This window comes from Podarcis erhardii (genome assembly GCF_964252035.2).
Source record: "Podarcis erhardii genome assembly, chromosome: 3".
NCBI classification, from domain to species: domain Eukaryota; kingdom Metazoa; phylum Chordata; class Lepidosauria; order Squamata; family Lacertidae; genus Podarcis; species Podarcis erhardii.
Genome location: NC_138507.1, coordinates 42880430 through 42905308, shown reverse-complemented (window position 1 = coordinate 42905308; position 24879 = coordinate 42880430). Strand labels below are relative to the sequence as shown.

At 43.3% G+C, this 24879-nt stretch overlaps 1 protein-coding gene across 1 annotated transcript; it reads left to right on the top strand.

Moving 5' to 3' along the window:
- Positions 1–71: 71 nt before the first annotated feature.
- Positions 72–24001, top strand: RARS2 (arginyl-tRNA synthetase 2, mitochondrial). Its single transcript, XM_081857582.1, has 20 exons — positions 72–236; positions 524–597; positions 1197–1302; positions 3622–3705; positions 6413–6510; positions 7558–7613; positions 8814–8897; positions 9813–9889; positions 10575–10733; positions 10955–11061; positions 12265–12351; positions 13003–13063; positions 13591–13667; positions 15641–15765; positions 16182–16249; positions 16337–16446; positions 16752–16850; positions 18855–18929; positions 21606–21669; positions 23903–24001. Exons 1-20 carry the CDS (start codon positions 198–200, stop codon positions 23987–23989), a joined length of 1737 nt encoding a protein of 578 aa, XP_081713708.1. The 5' UTR covers positions 72–197; the 3' UTR covers positions 23990–24001.
- The last annotated feature ends 878 nt before the right edge of the window (positions 24002–24879 follow it).

Genomic DNA, 24879 nt, shown 5'->3' with positions numbered 1-24879 from the left:
TGTGTCCCTCCCAGTCATGTGACTCGCTCACTCCGCCATAGCCGGGCCAGAGAGAGGAAGGAAGGGAGGGGCCGGGTACGAATCTTTCGCGCCTGCCCTCCCGGACAGAAAGTGGTACAATCCGATTGGCGGCGGGAGCCGAGTGGCTCCTCCTCCTCCCAAGAGCCGCGTCCACGGCAGGGGGTGGAGGGCGCGCCATGGCGGCGTGTCGATTTCGGAGGAGCATCGCTGCTCAGGTACCACTCCCCCTTCATTCTGCAGCCAAGGTGTCGGCTTTCGCCCTGCCCCGGCTCCTCGCCTTGGTTCTTGGTTCCTCCTTTCTACGATGTTCCTGGAAAGATTGCTGGGATGGAAGAATGCAGCGGTTGCATAAGCTTCATTGCAGAGATAGCTCGCTAACTCCCCCCCCCCCCACACACACTGGTGAAAGATGGACAAGTTGGAGGGCGGGACACTGTTGGTCTCAGAAGTCGTGCGCCTTGACTTTGTCCTAACTAATATGGATCATCTGTTTTCAATCTAGCTTTCACATATTCTGGAGACGCCGCCAGAAAACTTGATTAAGTCAATATATGCTGTTCCAGTGTCAAGAAAAGGGTAGAGTTATTTCTAATTTATATTCTAATTATTTTAATTTCTTAAAATCTCTTTGCCATGGTAAGACAAGATGATGACTGAAAGTCAGGATGCTGCTAATATTTCAGTTAGCCATTGATTATAATTTAGGAATTTTTTAATAGAATTGTTATAATTCTTTTAGTGTTCAAAAGAAATCCAGTGCAAATAAACATTAGCTATTTTGATATGAAGGGTGATAAGAGAAATGACGAAGACGGGTTTGACTCTGCATGGTCTCAATTTTATCATTTATTAACACTAGCACAGTATTCTCCCTTTCATCACAGTTGCAGCAGCCACTGTGGAGAAATTATCTTAACAATTTAGATTAATGTATACCTTGTAGATGTGAGCTGAATCTGTAATGTAAAAGGTTTTCCAAGTTTGCTTGGATACCATGTGGATGATAGCATACAATGCCTAACATCTGTACGTGTATTTGTCTTGGAAGACCACTCCCTGTGTTTGGTAATTGTATTGTAAAGTGTGCAAATAAATAAAGGTCTTTATGCCAGAATGCAGTAATAAAATAAAAGCTTCCCCCCTTAATTTCTTGCTTCTTTTTATTCATCCCCTAGGCAGGTGTGTGATTTCCAACTCTCTGTGAGTTCTGTGCTGGATGCTAGCTCCAGCAATTACTCAAAGTCAGATATTCAGCTTGAAGCCCAGAAGCTGGCAAAGAAGGTATGTAATGTGTTTATTCAATTAAAAACAGGGCAGCATAGCCCCAGGGTGGGAAGCTTGTGGTCCTTCAAATGTTGCTACATAACAACATCCATCATTCCTCACCATACAGACTGTGGCTGATGGGAGGTGGAGTCCAACCATCTGGTGGGCCAAAGGTTTTCTTTAAAAAAAAATAATAGCAATTTGTATTAATTTCCCCACAGAAGGCTATACAAAATCCTGTATGATATAGTATTATCAAAACAGGATCTAATGACAATATACATAGTCCATATACAGCTATAGATCACGGATGAATAAAAGCAGACATAAAACCAAAATAAATAAATCATAGGTATGTGAATGCATGGAAGGTAGAGACTGGGACTATTTATATAGCATAGACATAACGGTTAAACAGACCCAGAGGTTGTCCGTCCCTGATATAGCCTAAAGAAGTGGTTTTCAACCAGTGTGCCGTGGCACCCTGGGGTGCCTTGAATGATGGTCAGGAGTGCTGCAGGCAACACTGGCATTCATCCTTCTTTCCTTGACCCCCGCCCTCCTTTGATGCCCTCTCACTTCTCTGCCTCCCAAAGGCTTACACGGCTGTTTGTTGCAGCAGCTCTGGCTCTAAGCTCCCCAGGCGAATGGTACCTCTGGGGCTGGTCAGGAGGTGCTGGTTTCCAGAAGCTGAGGTGGCCTTGGAGTAAGCGGGCGAGGGAGTCCAGTCATCCAGTCCTTGCTGTTGGGAATGGAGTCTGGACAGACAAGTCCCAGGTGGCTGTGGGGCAGTGTGAGGAGGCACCTCTCTTTGGGGTAGAGGCGGTAGCAGCAGTGGCTACCTGGAGGACTCCCAAGGAGGGAAGAGAGGAGAGGAGGCTGAGGGAACACTCCACAAAGTAGGGTGTTCGAAATAGGGTGAGAGGCTGCCAGCTCTGCAGGCAAGGGGTGACATAACAGGGCTCATGAACCCCACTGGGGTGCCGCAGAAAGAATGTAGTTGGTCAAGGGAGCCATGGACTCAAAAAGGTTGGAAACCTCTGGCCTAAAGGCTGATTCCTATGTTCTCTTTTCCTCCTTGCGCCTCTACTGCGCATATGGGGAGTGGGCAGGAAAATGGTTGCTTGCCTTCACCTTTGTAGGTTGCAAATGATCAGGTGTTGGATACTGCAACCCCACAACTTATGCACCTCAGATTATGTCTGCCTGTTCCATGTTAACATCAGTGACTGTCTTCTGGACAACGCTCTACAAAGGTTTTACGATCACCAATTTTTATATAAAATTGTAATCTGGAAAGCAGTCGCTTTACTAATGCTCTACTCCTGAACACTCTTGTACTGTGTGTGTTAACTGTGGGGCCCTAAGCTGCTAACTGTGTGTGTTAGTTACATGTTTAAACGTATAGCTTAAACAACTTATACAAATTCTATGTCAGGTTGGAAGTCTAAACTTTTAATTGTAAGGCTCATTAGCAAATGACATGTAAAGGGTGCTAAAAAGCACTATCTGCTGGTAGTGTTCACATTGTTAATTGTGTAAAGGACATGCTATTCTCTTTTTTTAAATGATATTTATTAGAGTTTCCAATTAATACAGAAAATAAACATACACACACAAAAAATAAAAACACAAGAATACAAAAACAAAAAAGAACAATTAAAACAAATATAATTTCCATTACTCATTTCCATTAACTTATTTCCCAGACCTCCTCTCACCTCCCCCTTTTGTATTCCCGTTCAGATTCTTAGTTCAGCAAATCCTTACTATAACTTGTTATAACTTATCATATCTTATTGTTCAACCTCTACGTTACAGCTGGTAACCACTTAATTTTTATCCAACATCACACTAATGTCCATTAATTTTATAATACTTCTGCAGATAGTCTTTGAATTTCTTCCAATCTTCCTCCACCGTCTCTTTTCCCTGGTCTCGGATTCTGCCGGTCATTTCTGCCAGTCCCATATAGTCTATCACCTTCATCTGCCATTCTTCCAGAGTGGGTAGATCTTGCGTCTTCCAGCTGCTGTTGCATACATAAAAAAAGTTCTGTCTTTCTTTAACACCAATTGGCCGACCATGCCCAGAAGAAAGGCCTCTGGTTTCTTAAGAAAGGTATATTTAAATACCTTTTTCAGTTCATTATAGATCATTTCCCAGAAAGCCTTAATCCTTGGTCACGAAGGACATGCTATTCTCATCATTCAGCAGCAGTGAAAGATAACATAGTCAAAATATATGTATGGGATAATACTGATAATAAAACAGCGTCACTGGTGCCACTCATTGATTGTGTAATCCACTGTTGTCAATGTGTTTTCATTTTAGTTAAAATGTGATCCAGTGGTGAGTGAAATCAGCGCAGGTGAAGGAACAGTAAACTTCACAATAAATCGAGAATTATTAGCAAAGGTAAGACCCAATATATATAAGCAGTGAAAATGCTATTGGAAAATGCTATGGGGGGGGGGGAATCTAAATCAAGGCTTATGGTTCCAGTGTGGATACTACTCTAGAGCATTTAGATTGTAAACATATACATGTATTCTTAGAAGTAAGTCCCATTATGAGAGCCAGTGTGGTGTAGCAGTTAGTGTTGATCTAAGACCTGGGAGACTAGAATTCTAATCCCCACTCAGCCATGAAACTCACTAGGTAATTTTGGGTCAATCACTGTACCTTCAGCCTAGCCTACTTCACAAGGTTGTTGTGAGGATAAAATGAGGAGGAGAACTATGTATACCGCCTTGAGGAAAGTTGGGATATAAATGTAAATTTTTATTATTATTTTCAGTGGGGCTTAATACCTTGTACGTTGACGGTTACAGTCTTTATTTACACAAATGTTTGTTCCAAGGCAGGTAAAAAAAATAAAAACAACTGAAATACAATAAAATCAGGAGGGGAGGGGGAGTGAAGCATACAACTAACACAGCAAACTTAAAACCACAACAGTCCATTTGGTTTTCATTTTACTAAGCTAAAAGCTGGGGAAACAGAAATTTAGTTAACATTCATTTGAACGAGGTGTTTAATGCCTGAAGCACTGAAATGAGCTGCAAAACAAACTGCCTTTCCCAGTTCACCAAGGGAGGGCACAGGAAACTAAGCCGCAAGGCATAATCTGAAGTAAGCTCTGGCTGCTGCCAATCTTCCAAGCCCACCACAGATATTTGATAACATTGTGTGGTGTCACAGATGCTTGGAGATTCAAAGCTGCTGGAGCTCTGGCCTCTTAAAATGAGCAGGCTTGATTTCAAAGCAAAGCTTTAGTATAGATAGGGGTGTGGTAAAATTCTGAGAATCAGCAGTTCTTTGGGTAGCGGATCACACACTCGGTGAAACACTTCTCAAGTGAGAAACAACCGCTCCTTTTATTGTGCAATCCTGTATGTGTCTGCTTGAAAGGAAGGCCCATCGAGTTCCAAGGTAAGCGTGTGATCTTAACTTGGCTACTGCCCAGCAGAGCTTTACAGAACAGCAGAGTCTCAGCCACATGCACAGCCCTGTTGAGACTGCTGGCCAGGGGCAGGACGACACTTTCCCAGCCTGGGGTCGGTGCAGCAATTGGGCCTGGATCCCATTTTCAGACAAGTATTGTCTTCCAAAGCACCTCACATCAATCCTACTAAATTGACGCAAACCTCGGGCTTACAAGCCAAGAAGACGATACATGAGGGGAGACAAATGGCAGGAAAAGGACAGTTTGACAATACTAGTGTCAAGTGGTGAGTTGAAGTTCTGAAGTTAGCTGCTGTTGAGGTTAGACCTGTGAGTGGGAGATGTGCGCTTGATGGTTTATAGTTTTAACATGCTTGAAAAAATTCCTTCCAGTAGCACCTTAAAGACCAACTGAGTTAGTTCTAGGTATGAGCTTTCGTGTGCATGCACACTTCTTCAGATACACTGAAACAGAAGTCACCGGACCTTTCTATATAGTGAGAAGGTGGGGAGGGGTATTACTCAGAAGGGTGGTGGGAATGGGTGATTGGCAGATAGCTGCGATGAGCCTGTTGACGACTCTTAACGACTGCAATAGGTCTAACAGGAAAAAGCAAGGGGTGAGAAGGTGAAAAATGGCTTTGTCATGTATAATGAGATAAGAATCCAATGTCTTTATTCAAACCAGGTCTCTCCATAGTTTTAAGTTTGGTGATAAGTTGCAATTCAGCAGCTTCTCTTTCCAGTCTATTCCTGAAATTCCTTTGTAATAGAACAGCTACTTTGAGATCTTGTATAGAATGTCCTGGGAGATTGAAGTGTTCTCCTACTGGTTTTTCTGTCTTGTGGTTCCTGATGTCGGATTTATGTCCATTTATTCTTTGGCGTAAGGTCTGGCCTGTTTGTCCAATATAGAGAGCTGAAGGACACTGTTGGCATTTTAAAATGCCAACAGTGTCCTTCAGCTCTCTATATTGGACAAACAGGCCAGACCTTACGCCAAAGAATAAATGGACATAAATCCGACATCAGGAACCACAAGACAGAAAAACCAGTAGGAGAACACTTCAATCTCCCAGGACATTCTATACAAGATCTCAAAGTAGCTGTTCTATTACAAAGGAATTTCAGGAATAGACTGGAAAGAGAAGCTGCTGAATTGCAACTTATCACCAAACTTAAAACTATGGAGAGACCTGGTTTGAATAAAGACATTGGATTCTTATCTCATTATACATGACAAAGCCATTTTTCACCTTCTCACCCCTTGCTTTTTCCTGTTAGACCTATTGCAGTCGTTAAGAGTCGTCAACAGGCTCATCGCAGCTATCTGCCAATCACCCATTCCCACCACCCTTCTGAGTAATACCCCTCCCCACCTTCTCACTATATAGAAAGGTCCGGTGACTTCTGTTTCAGTGTATCTGAAGAAGTGTGCATGCACACGAAAGCTCATACTTAGAACTAACTCAGTTGGTCTTTAAGGTGCTACTGGAAGGAATTTTTTTATTTTGTTTTGACCATGGCAGACCAACACGGCTACCTATCTGTAACTGGAACATGCTTGAAGTTTACTTTCAGGTGGAACTGATTGCTTTTTTGTGAAAGGGATATCAACCTGTTTCTGAAATTCTTATTGATGAATGCCTTTCTTTGTATACATATTTTGCCTTCTAAGACAGTGTTGCAGCAAGTGTTTGAGGATGGCTCCAAGTATGGGATAAAGAGTGAACTTTTCTCAGGATTGTCAAAAAGAAAAATCCTGATTGAGTTTAGGTGAGTTCATAGGCACAATCATGTACATGTTTACTCAATGCAGATTACAGCTTCAGTTATTTTGAAGCATATTTCTAAAATGCCTTGGGAGTCTGCAGTCTGGTTACACAAATATATTTGGCTATGGATCAACATAGATTGACTGGACTGAGTCTGGTTTTGTTTGCTTCTTTCGTTTACATGCACTATGATGCTTGACTCAGTGTTTTTAGTCATCTTCTTGCTCCTTTCTCCAAAGTGACTGCTCTGGTTTGTGTCCCACTGTGGCCTGGGAAATATCTAGCTTGATCTATGTAGACTGGTAGTTTGGTGGTCTTACCGCATCAAAAATGACAGCTGATAGTTCAAATTCTATTAAGGGATTGTGTTCTTCCATGCTTACAGGTTTTCAAACATATTAAATACTCTCTTGTAGCATACCTGCTACATCCTCCCTTCCTCTCAACTCAGCTATGACACTAACATTTTCCCATTTAGTGAAATATATGAAAGAATACGCACATGAAGAGTATATGAATGAGCTATGGATTAGCATATAAATCTCTGAAGGTAATGGGTTGTAGCCATTGCTGTGCTATCAGTTTTCTACTTACACAGTGAGAATTCTTCCTCTCCTCCCTTTGTGTGCCTCTAAAATATGCTCTTGCGGGTCCCCCAACTCTCTGGAGCACATTTTGAGGCTGTGTGGGGAGCTGCAGGTGGCAGGAGAGGAAGGGGAAGTTTTGTCGCGCCATAGAAGTCTTCTTGTACAAAGGGAACTGCTAAAGTACATTTAGTTCTCGAGTAACAAAAAAGCTGCCAGTGCATTTTGGAATGGGGTTTTCTCCCAGAATCCCACTCTGTGGCTTTGCTTTTACTTTAATAGGTTGTTTTTTGGAAATTACCATTCCAGTTGTATTTTCATTTTTCATTGTGTGGGGTAAACATAGAAACTATTTTGTTTGGGAGATGGTGCTGTGAGGACTGAGCATGTGTGTCTACACGTATGCCTTTTACGGACAAGGGGGAAAATAAATTTCAAATGGTAACTGTTGTTGTTTCTTGCAGTTCACCCAACATTGCAAAGAAGTTTCACGTGGGTCATTTGCGCTCTACAATAATAGGTAAGATAGCTGATGCTCTGTCTTTTATGCTCATATGACCGGCCTGCTTGCCGTGGGTGTTTCCACCCCACCCCACCCCACCTTGTGGTGTCACAGTATGGATGGTTTGCCTTTGGCACCATAATAGGCTCCCAACACTGCTCTGGCTTATATGACTTGGGTGTTAATTTTGTTTAAACCTATCTTCGGGGTGGGTGGGTGGGTATAATTGTAAGCACTTCTTAGCTCTTTTAATGGTCTGCTTATGAATTGCCTTGAGACAGGTAATAGGCAATCAATTAATCAATAATCCTGATGTTGCACTATGTGGTTCTCTCCCTTTGTAATGTAGGCGTTCATAAGGAATTTGAGTCTCTGCAATAGCAAAATCAAAGGTCAGCCATAGGAAAAGTCAGTCAAGTCAGGATTGAGACAGGCACTTAACAAAACAAGTTAAGACAAAACAAAACAAATTCCTTCCAGTAGCACCTTAAAGACCAACTAAGTCAGTTCTTGGTATGAGCTTTCGTGTGCATGCACACTTCTTCAGATACACACAGATACACAAGTTAAGACATTTATCCTAAAAAAAACTTGTGACATAGACCAGAGAGAATTTCTGTATCATGTGGGGAATGACTTTTCCCAGCTTTGGGTCCCGTACGCAATACAGAGGGGAGGAGACAAATTCACAGAGGATGCAGTAACAGGTGGGTCACAACTTTGAGATACGGATACATGACCACCTTTTGAATGCAGCTAGGGAAGAATTGCAACTCTGGATAGAGTCTAGTGGGATCACACTGAGATTCCATGTTTAATGAGAAACCGTTGTTGCACAAGGATGGCATGCTTGGGATTCTCTTTCAGCTATTATGCTCATTGCCTTCCAAGTTTAACCTCCTTGTGCCTTTTTTACCTATATGTAACATGGGAGTAATAACATTTACACAGTTAGAGGCATCAAGTTACTGTGTTTCTGGGATAAATGGACCACAATGCAAACATAGGCTCTTTAACATTGAATTAAATGTGTAGAAGAAATAGTGTTTCTGGAAAAGCACATTCAGATTGTTTAGAGATCCAGCAGGAAACTGTCCTTATAGAGTCATTATATTTGTTGGCTGTCACGGAGAAAAGCAGAGAGTGGGTTACATATAACTGAGTGTTTGGGGATGAAGTGTGCCACTGGGATCAATAATTGTCACGTTCTGTTTTCAGGAAATTTCATAGCAAATATCAAAGAAGCAACGGGACATCATGTTACAAGAGTAAATTACCTTGGAGATTGGGGCATGCAGTTTGGTAAGTAATTCTCCCCCCTTTTCTCATTCAGGATATGAATAGTGCAGGAGTGGGGAACCCTTTTCAGTTCAAGTGTTGCATTCCTTTGTGGGCGACCTTTGCGGGAGTGGGCAGGTACATGCCAGTCTTGGTGGGAGCCAGAGGCAAAAGTCAGTGGAGCCATGAACATTGCGCTTCACTTGACACAATAGGCTGTATTCGGAGAATTTTACATTCAGAAACCTCCAACCTCTAGTCAGGCAGGAAAAAGGCCTTGGAGCAGTCCAGGGACATGTTCCATCTTAGCAAACACAAAGCAAACAAACAAAACACACCTGAAAGGAGGTTTTAGAGCAGGAGCAGTGAGGGATGTGGCCTTGGGAGAGAGCTCTAGGAGCCTGAAGGAGAGTCCTGGAAGGTTATACATTCGTACCTTAGTTTTCAAACAGCTTAATTCTTGAACATTTTGACTCCTGTACTCCGCAAACCCAGAAGTGAGTGTTCTGGTTTGCAAACTATTTTTGGAAGCCAAATGTCCGGCGGGGCTTCCACTTGGCTGCAGCCAATCAGAAGCCGCGCTTTGGTTTCCAAACATTTTGGAAGTCGAATGAACTTCTGGAAGAGATTCCGTTCGACTTCCAAGGTACGACTGTATTCGAACTCTAAGCCTGAGGATCTCTGGTATAGTACGGAGGTAGTTGGTGAGGAGGAGCGCTGTGACCTGGCCTCCCACCATCAGTGTGACATAGGGATTTATTGTGAGGTGCAACACAGGTGTTGGCTACCACTATGCTCTTGGCTATTCTGCCCTTGATATTTGCTTAACAGGTTGGTAAGATTCTATTGCAGAAAAGTAGTCAAAAAATACTGTGTCATTAATTTGCAGTTCATGCAGTTATTTTGTTAACAAATACTGTATTGGCTACAATAACACAGGTTTGTTGGGAGCTGGCTTCCAGCAGTTTGGCTCTGAAGAAAAGCTAAAATCTAATCCTTTGCAGCATCTTTTTGAGGTACGTTAATCCACAGTTAAATAGTCTGAAAGAGCTTGACTCTGAAAGAGTGAGGTTAATCAGAGTGCATGCTCCAAAATGAAGATGAAATGTGGTTTTTAAATTGTGTATGTTTGCGTGTTGCACACTGCTTATTTTTAAGTGAAATTGCAGTATATAAGTATTTTATTTATAAAAAAGTAATTGAGCCTTAAAATACTGTTTATTTTCACATTACGTTTATTTAATTTTATACCACCATTCCTCTGGAGGCATACATAACTAGGGTTTCTGGAAAGATGGAATGACTATTAACATATCTCTAGCACAGACATGCCCTCTTTTAACTGAGCACCTGTGTGGAATGAATGCTACAAGCATCTGATAGCTTTTTAATAGTGGTACTGTTTATTTGACAGTGTTTTAGATAACCTTGTTGGACAATTCAGACTCTGTTTTATCTTGAAGCTTCCTTTATACTGACTCAAACCATTCATTCCTTTAACATGGCAATTCTCCAAGGTCTCATGCCAGATATATTTCCCTGCTTCCTGAGATCATTGGCACCAAGTCATGATCATCAGGGATTGAACTTGGGACCATCTCAGTACAAAGCTGTGCTTCACCACTGCCTTATGTCCCTTTCCTAGTTGGAGAGAGTTCTCTGAGTTAATACTGACCCATATTTTTCACTCGTTTCCTTTAGGTTTATGTACAGGCCAATAAAGCATCAGAAGAGGAGGAAAACATTAAAAAGCTGGCGCAAGACTTCTTTAGAAGATTGGAGGCACGTGAAGAACAAGCCGTGTCATTGTGGCAACATTTTAGAGACATTAGCATTGACGACTATGCCCGGATGTACAAGGTGCTAACTCAGGTCCATTTTTTCAGTATTTTTCAGTATTTATATATCACTAGCAGCCTCACATCTGGCATTGCTTGGGAATTCTAAGAAGCACACAAAATCAGTATGGTTTCAAAAGTTCAGTTTGCCACCTTGATTCCGAATGATGCATGTACAGAAATTAAGGTCATCTTTGTCTCATGGTAACACTGTTTTCCTTTTGTCCTGGTGGGGCCATTCAGCGCCTGGGAGTGTGCTTTGATGAATATTCTGGAGAATCATTCTACCAGGAGAAAAGCCAAGAAGTCTTAAAGATGCTGGACGCGAAAGGACTCCTTAAGAAAACTCAGTACGAACAGGTTCTTCTGTTTACAGCTTTTGAACCATCTGCCATCCTCAGCTGTCCTGCTTATCTGAACTTTGGGTTTTTGGGGCAGAACAACTAATGTAAATTTTACCTTTGTACAGTAAGCTGATTTCTACACCCATTCACACACCCCCCTGTGTCCTCCATCCAGACAAGCAAAAGGTGTTATCATGGTTCAAGTGCACATTCTAGCCAGGCACAAGCAGTTAGCAAAACAGGGCCAGAGAGGGATGTTGCCTAGGGAGAGTTTTGAGGGCCAGATGGAGAGGTGTAGAAGGCTGCATTTGGCCCCTGGCCTCAGTTTCCCTACCCATGCTTTGTGCAGGGAAGGACCATGTATTGAATTGATACTGATATTCATAACAAAGTGAAAAGTTTGCTCTAGGTTGTTAGGGTTGGCAGTCTGCAGGCAGGTGAGAATGGGGAGGGTGAAGGTAATGTAAACGTGATGGCTTCATTATTATTTTTATTTAATTTATCCCTCACTTATCAAAAATGCAGCTTCTAAAACAATTTAAAACCAGAGATGTTTTTTTTTTTAAGCCAACAATACAAAAGGCATAAAATGCTCATCTAACAATGAATTAATGAGAACAAAGTCCTAAAGATCAGTACCACCACAGAGGGCAGTATTAATTAATTGAAGACCTGAGTAAACAGAAAAGTCTCATCCTGGCGCTTAAAAACTGACACCAAGTGCACCAAGCATATCTCCCTGGGAATAGCATTCCATAGAAAAGGCCCGTTCTCATGTGACCACCCTCCATACTTCTCTTGTGTGGGGTGTACAGGATCTGGCCTGGTTTGTAGAGAGAGAAGCATAGACATTTGCCATATAGGCGATCAGTGAGGTGTGAGAGTGAGCTGGAAGGTACAGTAAAGTTGCTGAGGAAAGGGAGTAATCGCCGCCTTTTTGTGAAAAGTCCCTCTTGCCCTAATCATCCTTGTTTGAAAAGAACCTTAATTCTGGATAGTGGGGGGAGAATTACTGAGAAGTAAGTGTGATTGTAGAATTGTGATCACAAGCTGCAGTCCTAACCCATGCACTTAGGAGGAAGCCTCGTTGAATTAAAGAGGCCTTACTTTTGAGTACACTATGGTTAGAAGTGTGCTGTGAGATTATGACTTTTCATCTGTGTATCGCATACGGTTGCTTCATTGTTTTCTGTTTCTCCATTTTTCTAGAGAAGGAACAGGAGTGGTTTACCTATCGGAAAAGGAGGACCGTTCTGCTGTGATGCGGAGTGATGGAACCTCGCTCTACTTAACGAGGCAAGTGTTACTCTTTTTGCCTGATTGTTTAGCAGTAACTTTAATACAATAAAAACAAAAGCATAAAAGAATTTGGCAAAAAACCACACCCAGAACTGTCACCCACACTAAAAACTCTGTGAAATAAAAAAATGAAGGAGTTCTATAGCCTAGGTGCTGCCATAGAAATGGCCCAGCATTCTGATGCTATTACAGAGCAGTCCTATACGTATCCACTCCAAAGTAAGATCTGTTGAGTTAAATGGGACTCCAGCCTACCTGGTGAGATGCTTCTCAGTATAGAGTTGCAGCCAGCCTCATCCTCTGTTAGACGGACATGACAAAATATTGACCAGTGGCAAATCATAATCGCAAAAGGATTAACAATGAGTAAGTTAAAGTTTGTTTAATTTTGGAAAGTTTCGTTTGGTCTTATAGTCATACCTTGGTTTTCAAACAGCTTAGTTCTCGAACATTGTGGCTCCCAAATGCCGCAAACCCAGAAGTGAGTGTTCCCGTTTGCGAACTATTTTTGGAAGCTGAACATCTGACGGGGCTTCTGCGGCTTCCAGAAGCCAATCAGAAGCCGCGCTTTGGTTTCCGAAAGTTTTGGAAGTCAAATGGATTCCGTTCGATTATCGAGGTACGACTGTATTTGTGTTTCTTTTCCAGAGATCTTGCTGCTGCTATAGACAGAGTGGAAAAATTGAATCCTGACACTATGATATATGTGGTAAGTCTGGCTGTCCTTCAGACTGGTGGGTGTACAGCAGGGCTGGCTAGCTCCCCAGCCCGTCAAACACATAATTCTGATTCGGCCCTCAAACCCCACTGACTTTGGCAACAGCAAAAGGAAAGATAAAATGAAAGTAGATATAGTGCTGGGGTGAGATTGGCTTGCGGGGCAGGGATGGAAGCTTCTGCTGGAGGGACGCCATTGGCTATAGCCCAGAATCTCTGGCACAACCTGTGGCCTGAACAAATAAAAAGGTGAAAGCTTTCAAAGTTGTGAGGGTGGAGTTTTTCTGACACTTTTTGGGAAATGGGTGGTGGTCCCAAGACTGAATCTTTCGGTCGAGTTTGATCTCACATACCTGACTGCTTTTCCAAAGTTTATGTTAGAAGATCATGTTCTCAGATACACAAGTTTCATCCTCACTTCATCTCCATTATTTGTCCCACCTTGGATATGAACATTTTCACTTGTATGTCTGTTTGAATGTACATTTAATGATTCTTTCTTTTTTCCCCTTCTCCAAGACAGATAAAAGCCAGATCCCTCATTTTCAACAGGTCTTCCAGATACTAAAATTAATGGGTTACCAATGGGCAGAAAGGTAAATGTGTACTTGCCTATCTATATCTATAGCAGGGTTGCCATACGTCCTATATTCAACCCCCTTAAGCAGCGTCCAGGCAGAAATTGCTGAAATGCCCAGGGAAAACTGGACATATGGTAGTCCATGTCGCTAGTAAAAGCTCAACAACTTATCTATCCAGATTTTCGATTTTTTAAATATATGGCAACCGTTTTATTTTTATATATATATATATATATATATATATATATATATATATATATACACACACACACACACACACACACACACACACACATATACAGTGGTGCCCCGCAAGACGAATGCCTCGCTAAATGAAAAACCCGCAAGACGAAAGGGTTTTCCGATTTTTTAGCGGCTTCGCAAGACGAATTTCCCTATGGGCTTGCTTCGCAAGACGAAAGCCCATAGGGAAATCTCCGGGGACAGCGGGGAACCCTCCTCCCACCGCAAGCCCCGGGAACAGAGGAGAAGCTGCGCGCCTTCCCCTCTGTTCCCGGACCTGTCCTGAAGGCTTGCGGCGGGAGGAGGGCTTTCCTCCCCACCGCCAACATTCAGAATGCTGTTCTGAATGTTGGGGGTGGGGAGGAAAAACCCTCCTCCCACTGCAAGCCCCGGGAAGAGAGGAGAAGCACTGCGCCTTCTCCTCTGTTCCCGGACCTCCCACCGCAAGCCTTCAGGACAGGTCCGGGAACAGAGGGGAAGGCGCGCAGCTTCTCCTCTCTTCCCGGGGCTTGCGGTGGGAGGAGGGTTTTTCCTCCCCACCCCCAACATTCAGAACAGCATTCTGAATGTTGGCGGTGGGGAGGAAAGCCCTCCTCCCGCCGCAAGCCTTCAGGACAGGTCCGGGAACAGAGGGGAAGGCACGCAGCGCTTCTCCTCTGTTCCCGGACCTGTCTTGAAGACTTGCGGTGGGAGGAAGGTCTTCCTCCCCACCGCCAACATTCAGAAGGCTTTTCTGAAGGCTGGTGGTGGGAAGAAAAGCCCTCCCGCCTCCAGCCTTCAAAAGAGTTCCCCGCAGGGCTCCCCAAGCTTTGAATGTCTGCCCCGCGCGAGGGGCGCTCTGCTTAAGAGCGCCCCTCACGCGGGGCAGCAGGCTGCTATCCGCAGCTTGGAGAGCCCTGCGGGGAAGTCCTGCAGGGCTCCCCAAGCTGCAGATGTCTGCAGAGCGCCCCTCGCACGGGGCAGCAGGCTGCTATCCGCAGCTTGGAGAGCCCTGCAGGGAAGTCCTGCAGGGCTCCCCAAGCTGCGAATGTCTGCCCTGCGCGAGGGGCGCTCTGCTTCAGAGCGTCCCTCGCACCAGGCAGCAGGCTGCTATCCGCAGCCTAGGCAGCCCTGCAGGAACTCTTCTGAAGGCTGGCGGCGGGAGAAGGGCTTTTCTTCCCACCGCCAGCCTTCAGAAGGCTGTTCTGAAGGCTGGCGGTGGGGAGAAAAGTCCTCCCCCCCCCCCGCCAGCCTTCAGAAGAGGTCCGGGGACAGACTGTCCCCGGACCTGGTCTGAAGGCGGTCTCCCTAGGAACGCATTAATTGATTTTCAATGCATTCCTATGGGAAACCGTGCTTCGCAAGACGAAAAACTCGCAAGAAGAAAAAACTTGTGGAACGAATTAATTTCGTCTTGCGAGGCACCACTGTACGCGCCTTCATGGCATACTAAGGCTTTGAAGATACGCTATTGGAGGAATTCTGTGTTGAGTTCTTCTGATTGCTCAGTCAGTGCAAGCATTTATGTTTGCCAGAAAGAATGATCTCCCTTCTCCTCCACCTCATGTTTGTACATGAGTCTAGATATTAAGAACTACAAAGTAATTTCTTTCTGGGCACAGTTGTGAATCCCAAAATGCGCTGACATTATCTCTGTTCAGAAGGAATAACATTTTTAGTTTATGCACTTTGGAAAATGCCACTTTTTCCCCTTTAAGGTGGTAAAGTAAAACAACTGAAGTTTCTGGTCCCCTGTCTTCCTGCAGGTGCCAGCATGTGCCCTTTGGAAGAGTTCAAGGAATGAGGACACGGAAAGGAGAAGTGGTTTTCCTTGACGATGTTTTGGACGAAGTTCGCTCCATGGTGATAGAACAAAGTGCTTCTGCAAAAAGTTAGCTGATCAGTCTCTCTTATTAACGCAATGCTTGTGCAAATGGAAATGCCTGCCTGGCCTTAGCATTTTTGTTGTGTCTTCCAAGTCCAACAAATGGTGCTTAATATTAGCTACAATTAGTTTCAAACAAGACAACTTCAAACCTTGGTTTCTAAGCTGACTTGTTAAAATTCCCTATAGGCATTGACCAATGTCCCAGTTCAGATGGCACAGTGACCTGCGGTTAACCAAAAACAGATGTGAAAACTTGTGAACTCCTTCTGCTACTTAAGCAGGAGGAGCATAAGGGAGTTCGCAAGGAATCTGCAAGCCCAGGAGAACGCTCATATATGCTTCGCCAATCCACAGTTTAGTGTGACATTGAAATGCAGCCATTGGCACTCTCCCCACCTCACCTTTTGTTATCTACTTAGCAACCAAAGAACTGGACAACCCTCTTGAGACAGCTGAGAGGATTGGGCTCGCAGCGTTTATCATTCAGGTCTGTTGATGCTGTCATCCTTTCATGAGAAAATGTAAAGTGATGCTGTCCAGGTTTACAAGATGCTTGAATAACTTACCATTTCAGGACTTCAGGGGCCTCCTATTATCTGATTATCAGTTCAACTGGGATCGTATTCTTCAGAGCCGAGGTGATACTGGTGTTTTTCTGCAGTACACACACGCCAGACTGCACAGGTAAGAGGTGCAGTTGAAAATGGCCAGAGTCTGGGTCAGGGTCTGTTGTTCCAAGAAAACCTCAGGGGGTCAACCCAAAGCCTTGGCCACAACTAAAACAACTCTTTAGATCCCAGCCACTGTTTCTTAATCTTGGGATTTAGGATTCCCAATCTCCTCAAGTGCTTTTTGTTCGGTTTTAGCAAAACTGTTCCATTGAATGCAATGAAAATATTCATGAAAGGCAATGTGGCTCTTTTCCATTCAGTAAAATTGTGTAGACGTTTTAGATGTTTAATATTTCTGTTGTCTTTTTCTCCACCCAGTTTAGAAGAGATGTGTGGAGCAGTCAATCAGGCATCTCGCATAAACGCTGCATGCCTACAAGATCCACAAGCTATTTCGCTAATTCAGCACCTTCTCAGGTATTCAGAATATAGCTGCTTGCTTGTTCACTTAGTTGCTTGCTTAATTGAGATCTGAAGTCCCATTAGATACAATGGCTCCATTGTTTTATTAAACCAAAGCTTATTGTTATGTGTGAACCCTGCCCAGCATCTTAACTATGATTTCTTTACTGCCATAATCGGAAGTAATTATTGTTGGCATATAAACTTTAGTTTAATTAAGGCCTTCTGTTTTGTGTAAACCCAACAGCTGGAAAACAAAACATACTTTTTTCTGTGAGAAACAAGACATGGTTTCCTTGATGACTTATGATTAACTTGTGATTTGCCGTGACTGCAAACTACCGTATTTTTCGTCCCATAGGACACTCCGTCCCATAGGACGCACCTAGTTTTTTGGGGGGGAAATAAAGGAAAAAATTTTTCCCTTTATTTCCCCCCCCAAAGCAGGTCGGGGAAACCGAACCAGGTCGAGGAACGGCGCTGCGCCTCCCTGCTGTCCCCCAAGCTTGTGGGGCTGGCCGATGTCTGCCTCAGGCGGCAGGCTGCTATCCGCAGTGTGGGGAGCCCTGTGGGGAACTCCTGCAGGGCTCCCCATGCTGCGGATGTCTGTCCGGCGCGCAGGGCGCTCTGCTTCAGGGCACCTGACGCGCCGGGCGGCAGGCTGCTATCCGCAGCGTGGGGAGCCCTGCAGAGAACTCCCACAGGGCTGCCTAGGCTGCGGATGTGTTCCCGAAGCGCCGGGCGCTCTGCTTTCAGGGCGCCCGACGCTCCGGGAAGCAGGCTGCTATCCGCAGCCTAGACAGGCCTGCGGGACCTCCTGCAGGGCTGCCTAGGCTGTGGATGTCTTCCTGAAGCCTGGAGAGCGAGAGGAGTCGGTGCGCACCGACCCCTCTCGCTCTCCAAGCTTCAGCGAAAGCCTGCATTCGCCCCATAGGACGCACCCAGATTTCCCCTTCATTTTTGGAGGGGGAAAGTGCGTCCTATGGGGCGCAAAATACGGTAAGTTTTGGAGATATTTTTAAATTTTATATAACCTCAGGCATTTTTGACTGGAGAGGCAATTCATAAATAACATCAAAAAGAGGCAAATTGGCCTCAGAGAGACACCGCTCTCCAACTCAGGGGGATATAGCTTGGTGGCCAATATAGGAAGATGATAGAAGGACCTATACTATACTAATACCATACCATACCATACCATACCATACCATACCATACCATACCATACCATACTATACTATACTATACTATACTATACTATACTATACTATACAGTGGTACCTCGGGTTAAGTACTTAATTTGTTCCGGAGGTCAGTTCTTAACCTGAAACTGTTCTTAACCTGAAGCACCACTTTAGCTAATGGGGCCTCCTGGTGCCACCGGAGCCCGATTTCTGTCCTTATCCTGAAGCAAAGTTCTTAACCTGAAGCACTATTTCTGGTTACAGATAGGTAGCCGTGTTGGTCTGCCATAGTCAAAACAAAACAAATTCCTTCCAGTAGCACCTTAAAGACCAACTAAGTCAGTTCTTGGTATGAGCTTTCGTGTGCATGCACACGAAAGCTCATACTAAGAACTGACTTAGTTGGTCTTTAAGGTGCTACTGGAAGGAATTTGTTTTGTTTTCACTATTTCTGGGTTAGTGGAATGTGTAACCTGAAGCATATGTAATCTGAAGCGTATGTAACCCAAGGTACTAATACTATACTATACTATACTATACTATACTATACTATACTATACTATACTATACTATACTATACTATACTATACTATACTATACTATACTATACTATACTATACCATACTGCTCAGGCTGCGCATCATGTCTATTAGATTGTGAGACTCCAGGCACAGGCTACCTCATCCTTTAATATACCTACATTGCTTAGAAAATCACATGTGTTCCATTAGTGTTAAATGAGAATAAGTATGGGAATATAGATGTGACCTGGGCGTACCCTAGCTATGATCAGATTCTGAAGTATGTGTCAGCTATTCTATTTATTTCTCTTCAGGTATGATGAGATTCTTTACAAGTCTTCTCAAGATCTCCAGCCCAAGCATATTGTTGCCTATCTCCTTAAACTAAGGTAGGTGAGTGGGTGAGAGAAACGTCTTACCCTTTGACAAGAATTCAGCCTACTTAAAAAAATTAAAAAATCAGGCTTGATAAGGAGTAGTTTGATATAATTAGATTCACAGACCCTCATTCCAAACTTGAGGAAGTTTAGGCTTTATTTAGAGCCAAATCTATACCTAGAACCTAAACTTGTGGTTCACTGAAGAATGAACTTCTTTAGATTGAACATTTGAGCATTGTTTCACATGTTAATACTGCATTTCCATTAATAATAATAATAATAATAATAATAATAATAAGCCTCAGAAGAGAATGCATTCTGTGAATCAGGCTTGAAAACTTTGAAATGTGCCTTCTGTCAAGTGTTATTTCATGTCCCACCCTTAATGAGCCACCCCTGTCTTTCTGGCACACTGTCCAGGAAACCCTGTGCAAATTCATAGAACTTGAATCTGCCTCAACTAGAAAAACCAGTTACTTTTAATGGTCTGTTAAGTCCATCATCTGAGTCTGATAAAGACATTTTGGCCCAAGGCACCTCATGAGCTGATTTCACTCCAGTGACTGAGGCCAACAGTGCATAATGTCAATAGAACTGAAATGTACATGACATTTCAAGCTTATTTGCTTTTATGGGGGTGAGGGGAAGACTCTGCAGAAGCATCTTCAATATATTGCACAAGTATTAGCAGGCTCTTCAAGTACAACTTCTGCAGGAGGGCTAGAGCTATGCATTAGTGACTGTTTCGTGCCATTGTATCAGTAATAACTTTAACTGTGGGATCTGCAAACAAATGTGTGGTGGTGTCCTTCCATTTCCCAGAATGCACGGTCTGGTTTTCATATTCACTCCCTGCAAAAGTATCTTATGGCCGCTGAGCATGTTCAGTCAATGGTGGCTGTGTTGAGGTCTCCCACCCCGGTTTTGTGCCCCCTAAAGTTGTGGGTTTGTTTTTGTTTTTACTTCAGCAAAGGTTTCCCTCCTTTAAAAACAAGGGCAAAGATTTTTCCAAGCCTGCTGATTATTCCTTGTGGATTCAGAGATCCACAAGTATAATTTAAAAAATAAAATAAAAATGTATTTGTGGTATTATTTGAGTGCATTCCTGTGCAAGTGTGGCAAGGCAATAGTTCTTCCAGTGAAGGATTGCAGTGCCTTGGGGATGGCGTTAAATCAGGGCTGAGGAACCTGTGGCCTTCCAGATGTTTCTGGACTCCCAACATCTCTGGCTATTAGCCACGCTGCCTGGAACTTATGTGAGTTTAGGAGTCAGGCAACTTCTGGGAAGCCACAGGTTCTTCCTTCTCCCTCCGTATTACAGTATGAAACATAGTGAGTAAATTATCAAATTCCAGTGGGCTATAAAAAGGTATTGAGGAAAACCTTGTCAAACAGAAGAAACTCTTCCGGTTTGGGAGGAGTCGCTTCTCACGTAATGCTCATCTTAATAGGTCAGAAAATGACTGTTCTATTGGCAGAAGGATCCAAACTGTGGTGGTTTCTCTGTTGGTAACCCTTGTGTTATAGAACTCAAGCTGCTCTTAAGTAAATTTCATTGGTAACAAAGCTGCATGGCAAGGTAAATAGGGGTGATTGGGCGTACTCTTTCACATCACCAAGTTGGATCACACACTTGACAAGGCCTATTGTGATGGAGCAGGGAGTGCCCAACCTTCCGAGCAACTTTGTTGCTTTCGTTTTCGCATTCATTAATGAAACGCTCATCCCTTCCCCCACCCGCAACCCCTTTTATTTTCAGAGAAACAGAAACCAACCTGACTGGGGAAATGCCCAGAGCTCGAATGGACAGGTCTAGCTTTTAAAACAGAGTAGATTATTTTCACAGTGGACTCCAACCACCGTGATTTGAGGGAGGGATGTTGAAGTAAATACCTAGGTCGTTTTCTCTTGAGTTTGGGCTACGAGAGCAGCATGCAAGTGCCAGAGTTAGGCAAATTGGGGTGGCTTGCAAAAGTCAGATCACCTAGCAGAATAGCCACTGGATCTGTTTGTTTGAACTCTGACAAGTTTCTTACCCACGGGACCTTCCTCATGCACCCAGTTTTCAAACTAATTGCTTCCTCCGCAAAAAGAAAGAAAGAAGGGATTGTGATGTCTATTTTTCCACTCCAAAATGGTTACTTCCACCTTTACAGGAGAACTGCTTTATCTCTCTCTTGGAAATTTGGCAGGCTTCATCCCTCTCAAGTAGGAGCAACTAGGTTTGAAATTTGCATCCAATTCTGGCAGAGAATGAAAAAGTTTCAAACTTTTTTTAAAAAGTAACATCAAAGGTTCCCTGCATGGAAATGCATTAATTTCCATGATGCCTGATCCATTTGGTAGGTTTAATCCACTCTGAGGGGTCATTTGCTTGCAAATGTCATTCACTTACATGTGAGGAGTAAATAAAGTTATAGCAGTTTATTGATTTCCCCATGAGAGTGAATGGGGAGGTGGATAAAACAGAGTTTCATATCCAACGGATCAGATTTGGGCCCCTAAAATGGAATTGAATCAGAACAACACACAGCTGATCCAAACAGATTGGGTTGTTTAAAAACACTAGATGCAGTGCAAATCTTGGGTTCACTGCACATCCCTAGCAAATGCCAGTAAGTTTAGATGCGTACTGAGGGTTGCCACTTTTAAAGAGTTTGTTTCATATCTCTGTTTCTGTTTCAGTCACTTAGCAGCTGTGGCTCACAAAATGCTACCTGTGAAAGGCAGTGTTCCAGAACTAGCAGAGGTAAAGTAAAAGAGATGCTATTTGAATAGAATGCGTTACTCGTGAGATGTGTTACAAAGAAATACATTCTGGCAGTCTGTTGAAGGATGGGGTATATATCAAATAAGCACTATATTTTTCGCTCTATAAGACGCACCAGACCATAAGATGCACCTAGTTTTAGGAGGAGGAAAACAAGGAAAAAAATATTCTGAATCCCAGAAGCCAGAACAGCAAGAGGGATCTGGCTTCTGGGATAGCCTCTTGCTGTCTTGGCTTATGGGATATGAAGGGAATGAAGGCTCCCCCTGCTCGGAAGGAAGAGGCTGCACGCGGCTATCCCATAAGCCAGGACAGCAAGCAAGATCGCAGCGCAGCCTCTCCTGGGCAGCAGGAGGAAGGCTCCCCCAAGAGCCGCGCTCCCTTTAAAGAGCGCACGGAGTGTGTTTGTAGCTCTTGGGGGCTTTTCCCCGAGGAGGGGGAAGGGACTGACAGGCCGTGTCACGCTCCACGTGGCTCTTTAAAGGGAGCACTGAGCAGAGCCTCCCGCCTGCATTCGCTCCATAAGACACACACACACACACACACACACTTTCCCTTTTTAGGAAGGGAAAAGTGCGTCTTATAGAGCAAAAAATACGGTACATAATTTTTTTGGTTTAGTTTAAAATGTTTCCCTGCCCCATACTAATAATTGTAGGGGTGAGGAGATACATTGCTTAAATAAGCCGTTTTCTGCAATTGCCACGTGTTTCTTTAAGCCTTCTCCTTAGCGTGGAGAATCTTTCCCATTTTGGTTAGACTTCAGCTTTCTCAGGCTTTTTGTAGCCAGAGACAATAAATCTACCCACTTCCCCCCTTATAGTGCCACTCAAAATACTACCAATACTATAGATATGTGAACTGTTCTAAACAGAGGCAGAGTGAAAAGCGGTTTGGTTTGGTGTGGTTTTGTTTTTCCTTTTGAGATGATACAAACGGGGTTAGCGAGTTAATAAACTCTACCAATCCTTGTTGGAAAAGACTATTTTCTGCTTGTTTTTATTCCCTATTTTGGCAGCACACCAAGGTAGTGCACCAAATCAAAACAGCGTTAAGACAAAAAACGTGTGGCACTAATGTTTGAGTTTACCTTTTAAAATAAGCTCCGGCTGCTTAATCAACTGAAAATACAGCTGCAGGCTTAAAGCGCAAAATTATATACCTACTGAGAAGCTTCAGTGAGCTCAGTAGGACTTACTCCCAAATAAGGTTGCAGTCTAAATAAATCCGTTTAGGCTGCAATACTACACACGACTGCTGGCAGTACGTCCCATTGTACTCAAAAGACGTGAGTGGACACATAATAGGGTTTGCACTGTTACTCGGGGCAAATTAATTAATCACAAACTTGGAGCAGATTTAACCTACCAGGTAGATTTCTTGCAACTGTGCTGAAAATAAACTGCTCCAATGTATGTGGTCAATTCTCCCCTTCATCTGTCTTCAACTTGACAGCACCCACCAGAGCCTTCTGTCCACCTTTATTTGTGAAACATAAAAGCACATTGCCTTTGGTATATTTACTGATGTAGGCGAGGCAGGATGTAGGATATCCTTGTATTTCATCAAGAGGCCATTGTCCTGAACCAAGTATTTTCACTTTTTTCTTCCTGGTGCCATAGACCGTGTATCACTGGCTAGATTAGCCTTCTGTACTGGCTGGGGTGCATAGAAGCGATAGTCAAAAACACCTGCAAGGCACCAGCTTGGGGAAGGCTGAGCTAGGTGTATTAGGACCACTTCATGTATTGTAATTTTAGATTAAGACTTCATCACTATGCATGAGCATGTCTTCCATGCAGCATTTCCATAGTCAGGGTGTGTGCACACATATGTACTTCACATCATACGGTTTGTAGTGTATTTGCTGCCCTAAAAATACATTCACTGCAGAGAGGTAGGTAACGTTCAGCTGAAATAGCATTCAACCTACTTCTCATTATGCATGGGGAACAAGGATACAAATATAGCCATATGTCTGTGAAACAGATAATAGCAGACTTTCAGCATTACTAGGATTAAACTCTGGAAGAAACAGCTGTTGGTGCAAAGTGGGCATCTTAACATTTGTTGTTATTCTTTAGTAGTTTGTAATTCTGCTATGGTTGAACATGCACCAAACATGCAAGATTTACTGAATTAATTCTGTTTAAGGGAGCTATGGATAAAAATTGATTAGTGTCCTCCTCTTCCCCACCTTTTATTTTTCCAGGCAAGGCTCTGTTTGTTCCAAGCTGTTCGCTCCGTTCTGGCTAACGGAATGAAGCTTCTAGGAATCACACCTGTCAATAAAATGTAAAGAGAAGATCTCCTGCACTGCATATTCTAAACTATACAAGTGCTGAAGACTAGCTGTTATTCTGTCCTTGCTTCTCTATATTGCCTGGACCAGAGGTGGGAAATGTGTGGACTTTTAAGATGTCTTTGGACTCCCACCAACCCCAGACAATGGATCAGAGATGAAAGGAGTTGTAGTCTAGCAGTACCTAGAGACGAGATCATTGGACACAGACAGCATTAGCCACTTGCCATTGTATTATTTTGTCTGTATTATTCTTATGAGAAGAGCTAGTCCTTTCATTCTCACCCCTTTCTTCAAAATATGTCGTGGGGAGGAGGTTGCTGTCCTTGTAAAACAAATGTCGCAGTAAAATGTAAAAAAAACAAAAACCCACAGCAAATGCAAAAAACAGCTACAGCAAGTTCAGTGTACCTTGTGCACAATAAAGCAATCTTAAAATCTAAAGACCTTTCCATCTTTTTTTAAGTGCCCAACAGAGCCAAGAAATGAAGGAAGTGCCTAGCCGCTGATAGGACATTGATTCAAGCAGAGCCGAGTTGGGCAGTCTGCCACAGGGAAGGTCTAGGAGCAGCCCTCATGTCCCTGTACAATCCATCTTGCATAACTGGACAAGAACTACTGCATTAAGACTACTGGCGTAGAACAAAAAGGATTTATAGCATAACCCAAGGAACGCTAGTTTGCTGTATGAATGTCAAGGTAAAAATTAAGATTCTAGCCCCTTAGATTGCCATGTCTAGAATTTAGGACCTCCTTTCCAGTCTTAGTTTCTCCACTTGAGAAGCTTACACACTCCTAATTGTTTAATTATCAACTTTACATCTTTACAAAGCTGCAGAAAACCTAAATCAAAACACTTGTCCTTCATGAATTTCAGTGTTGGATTA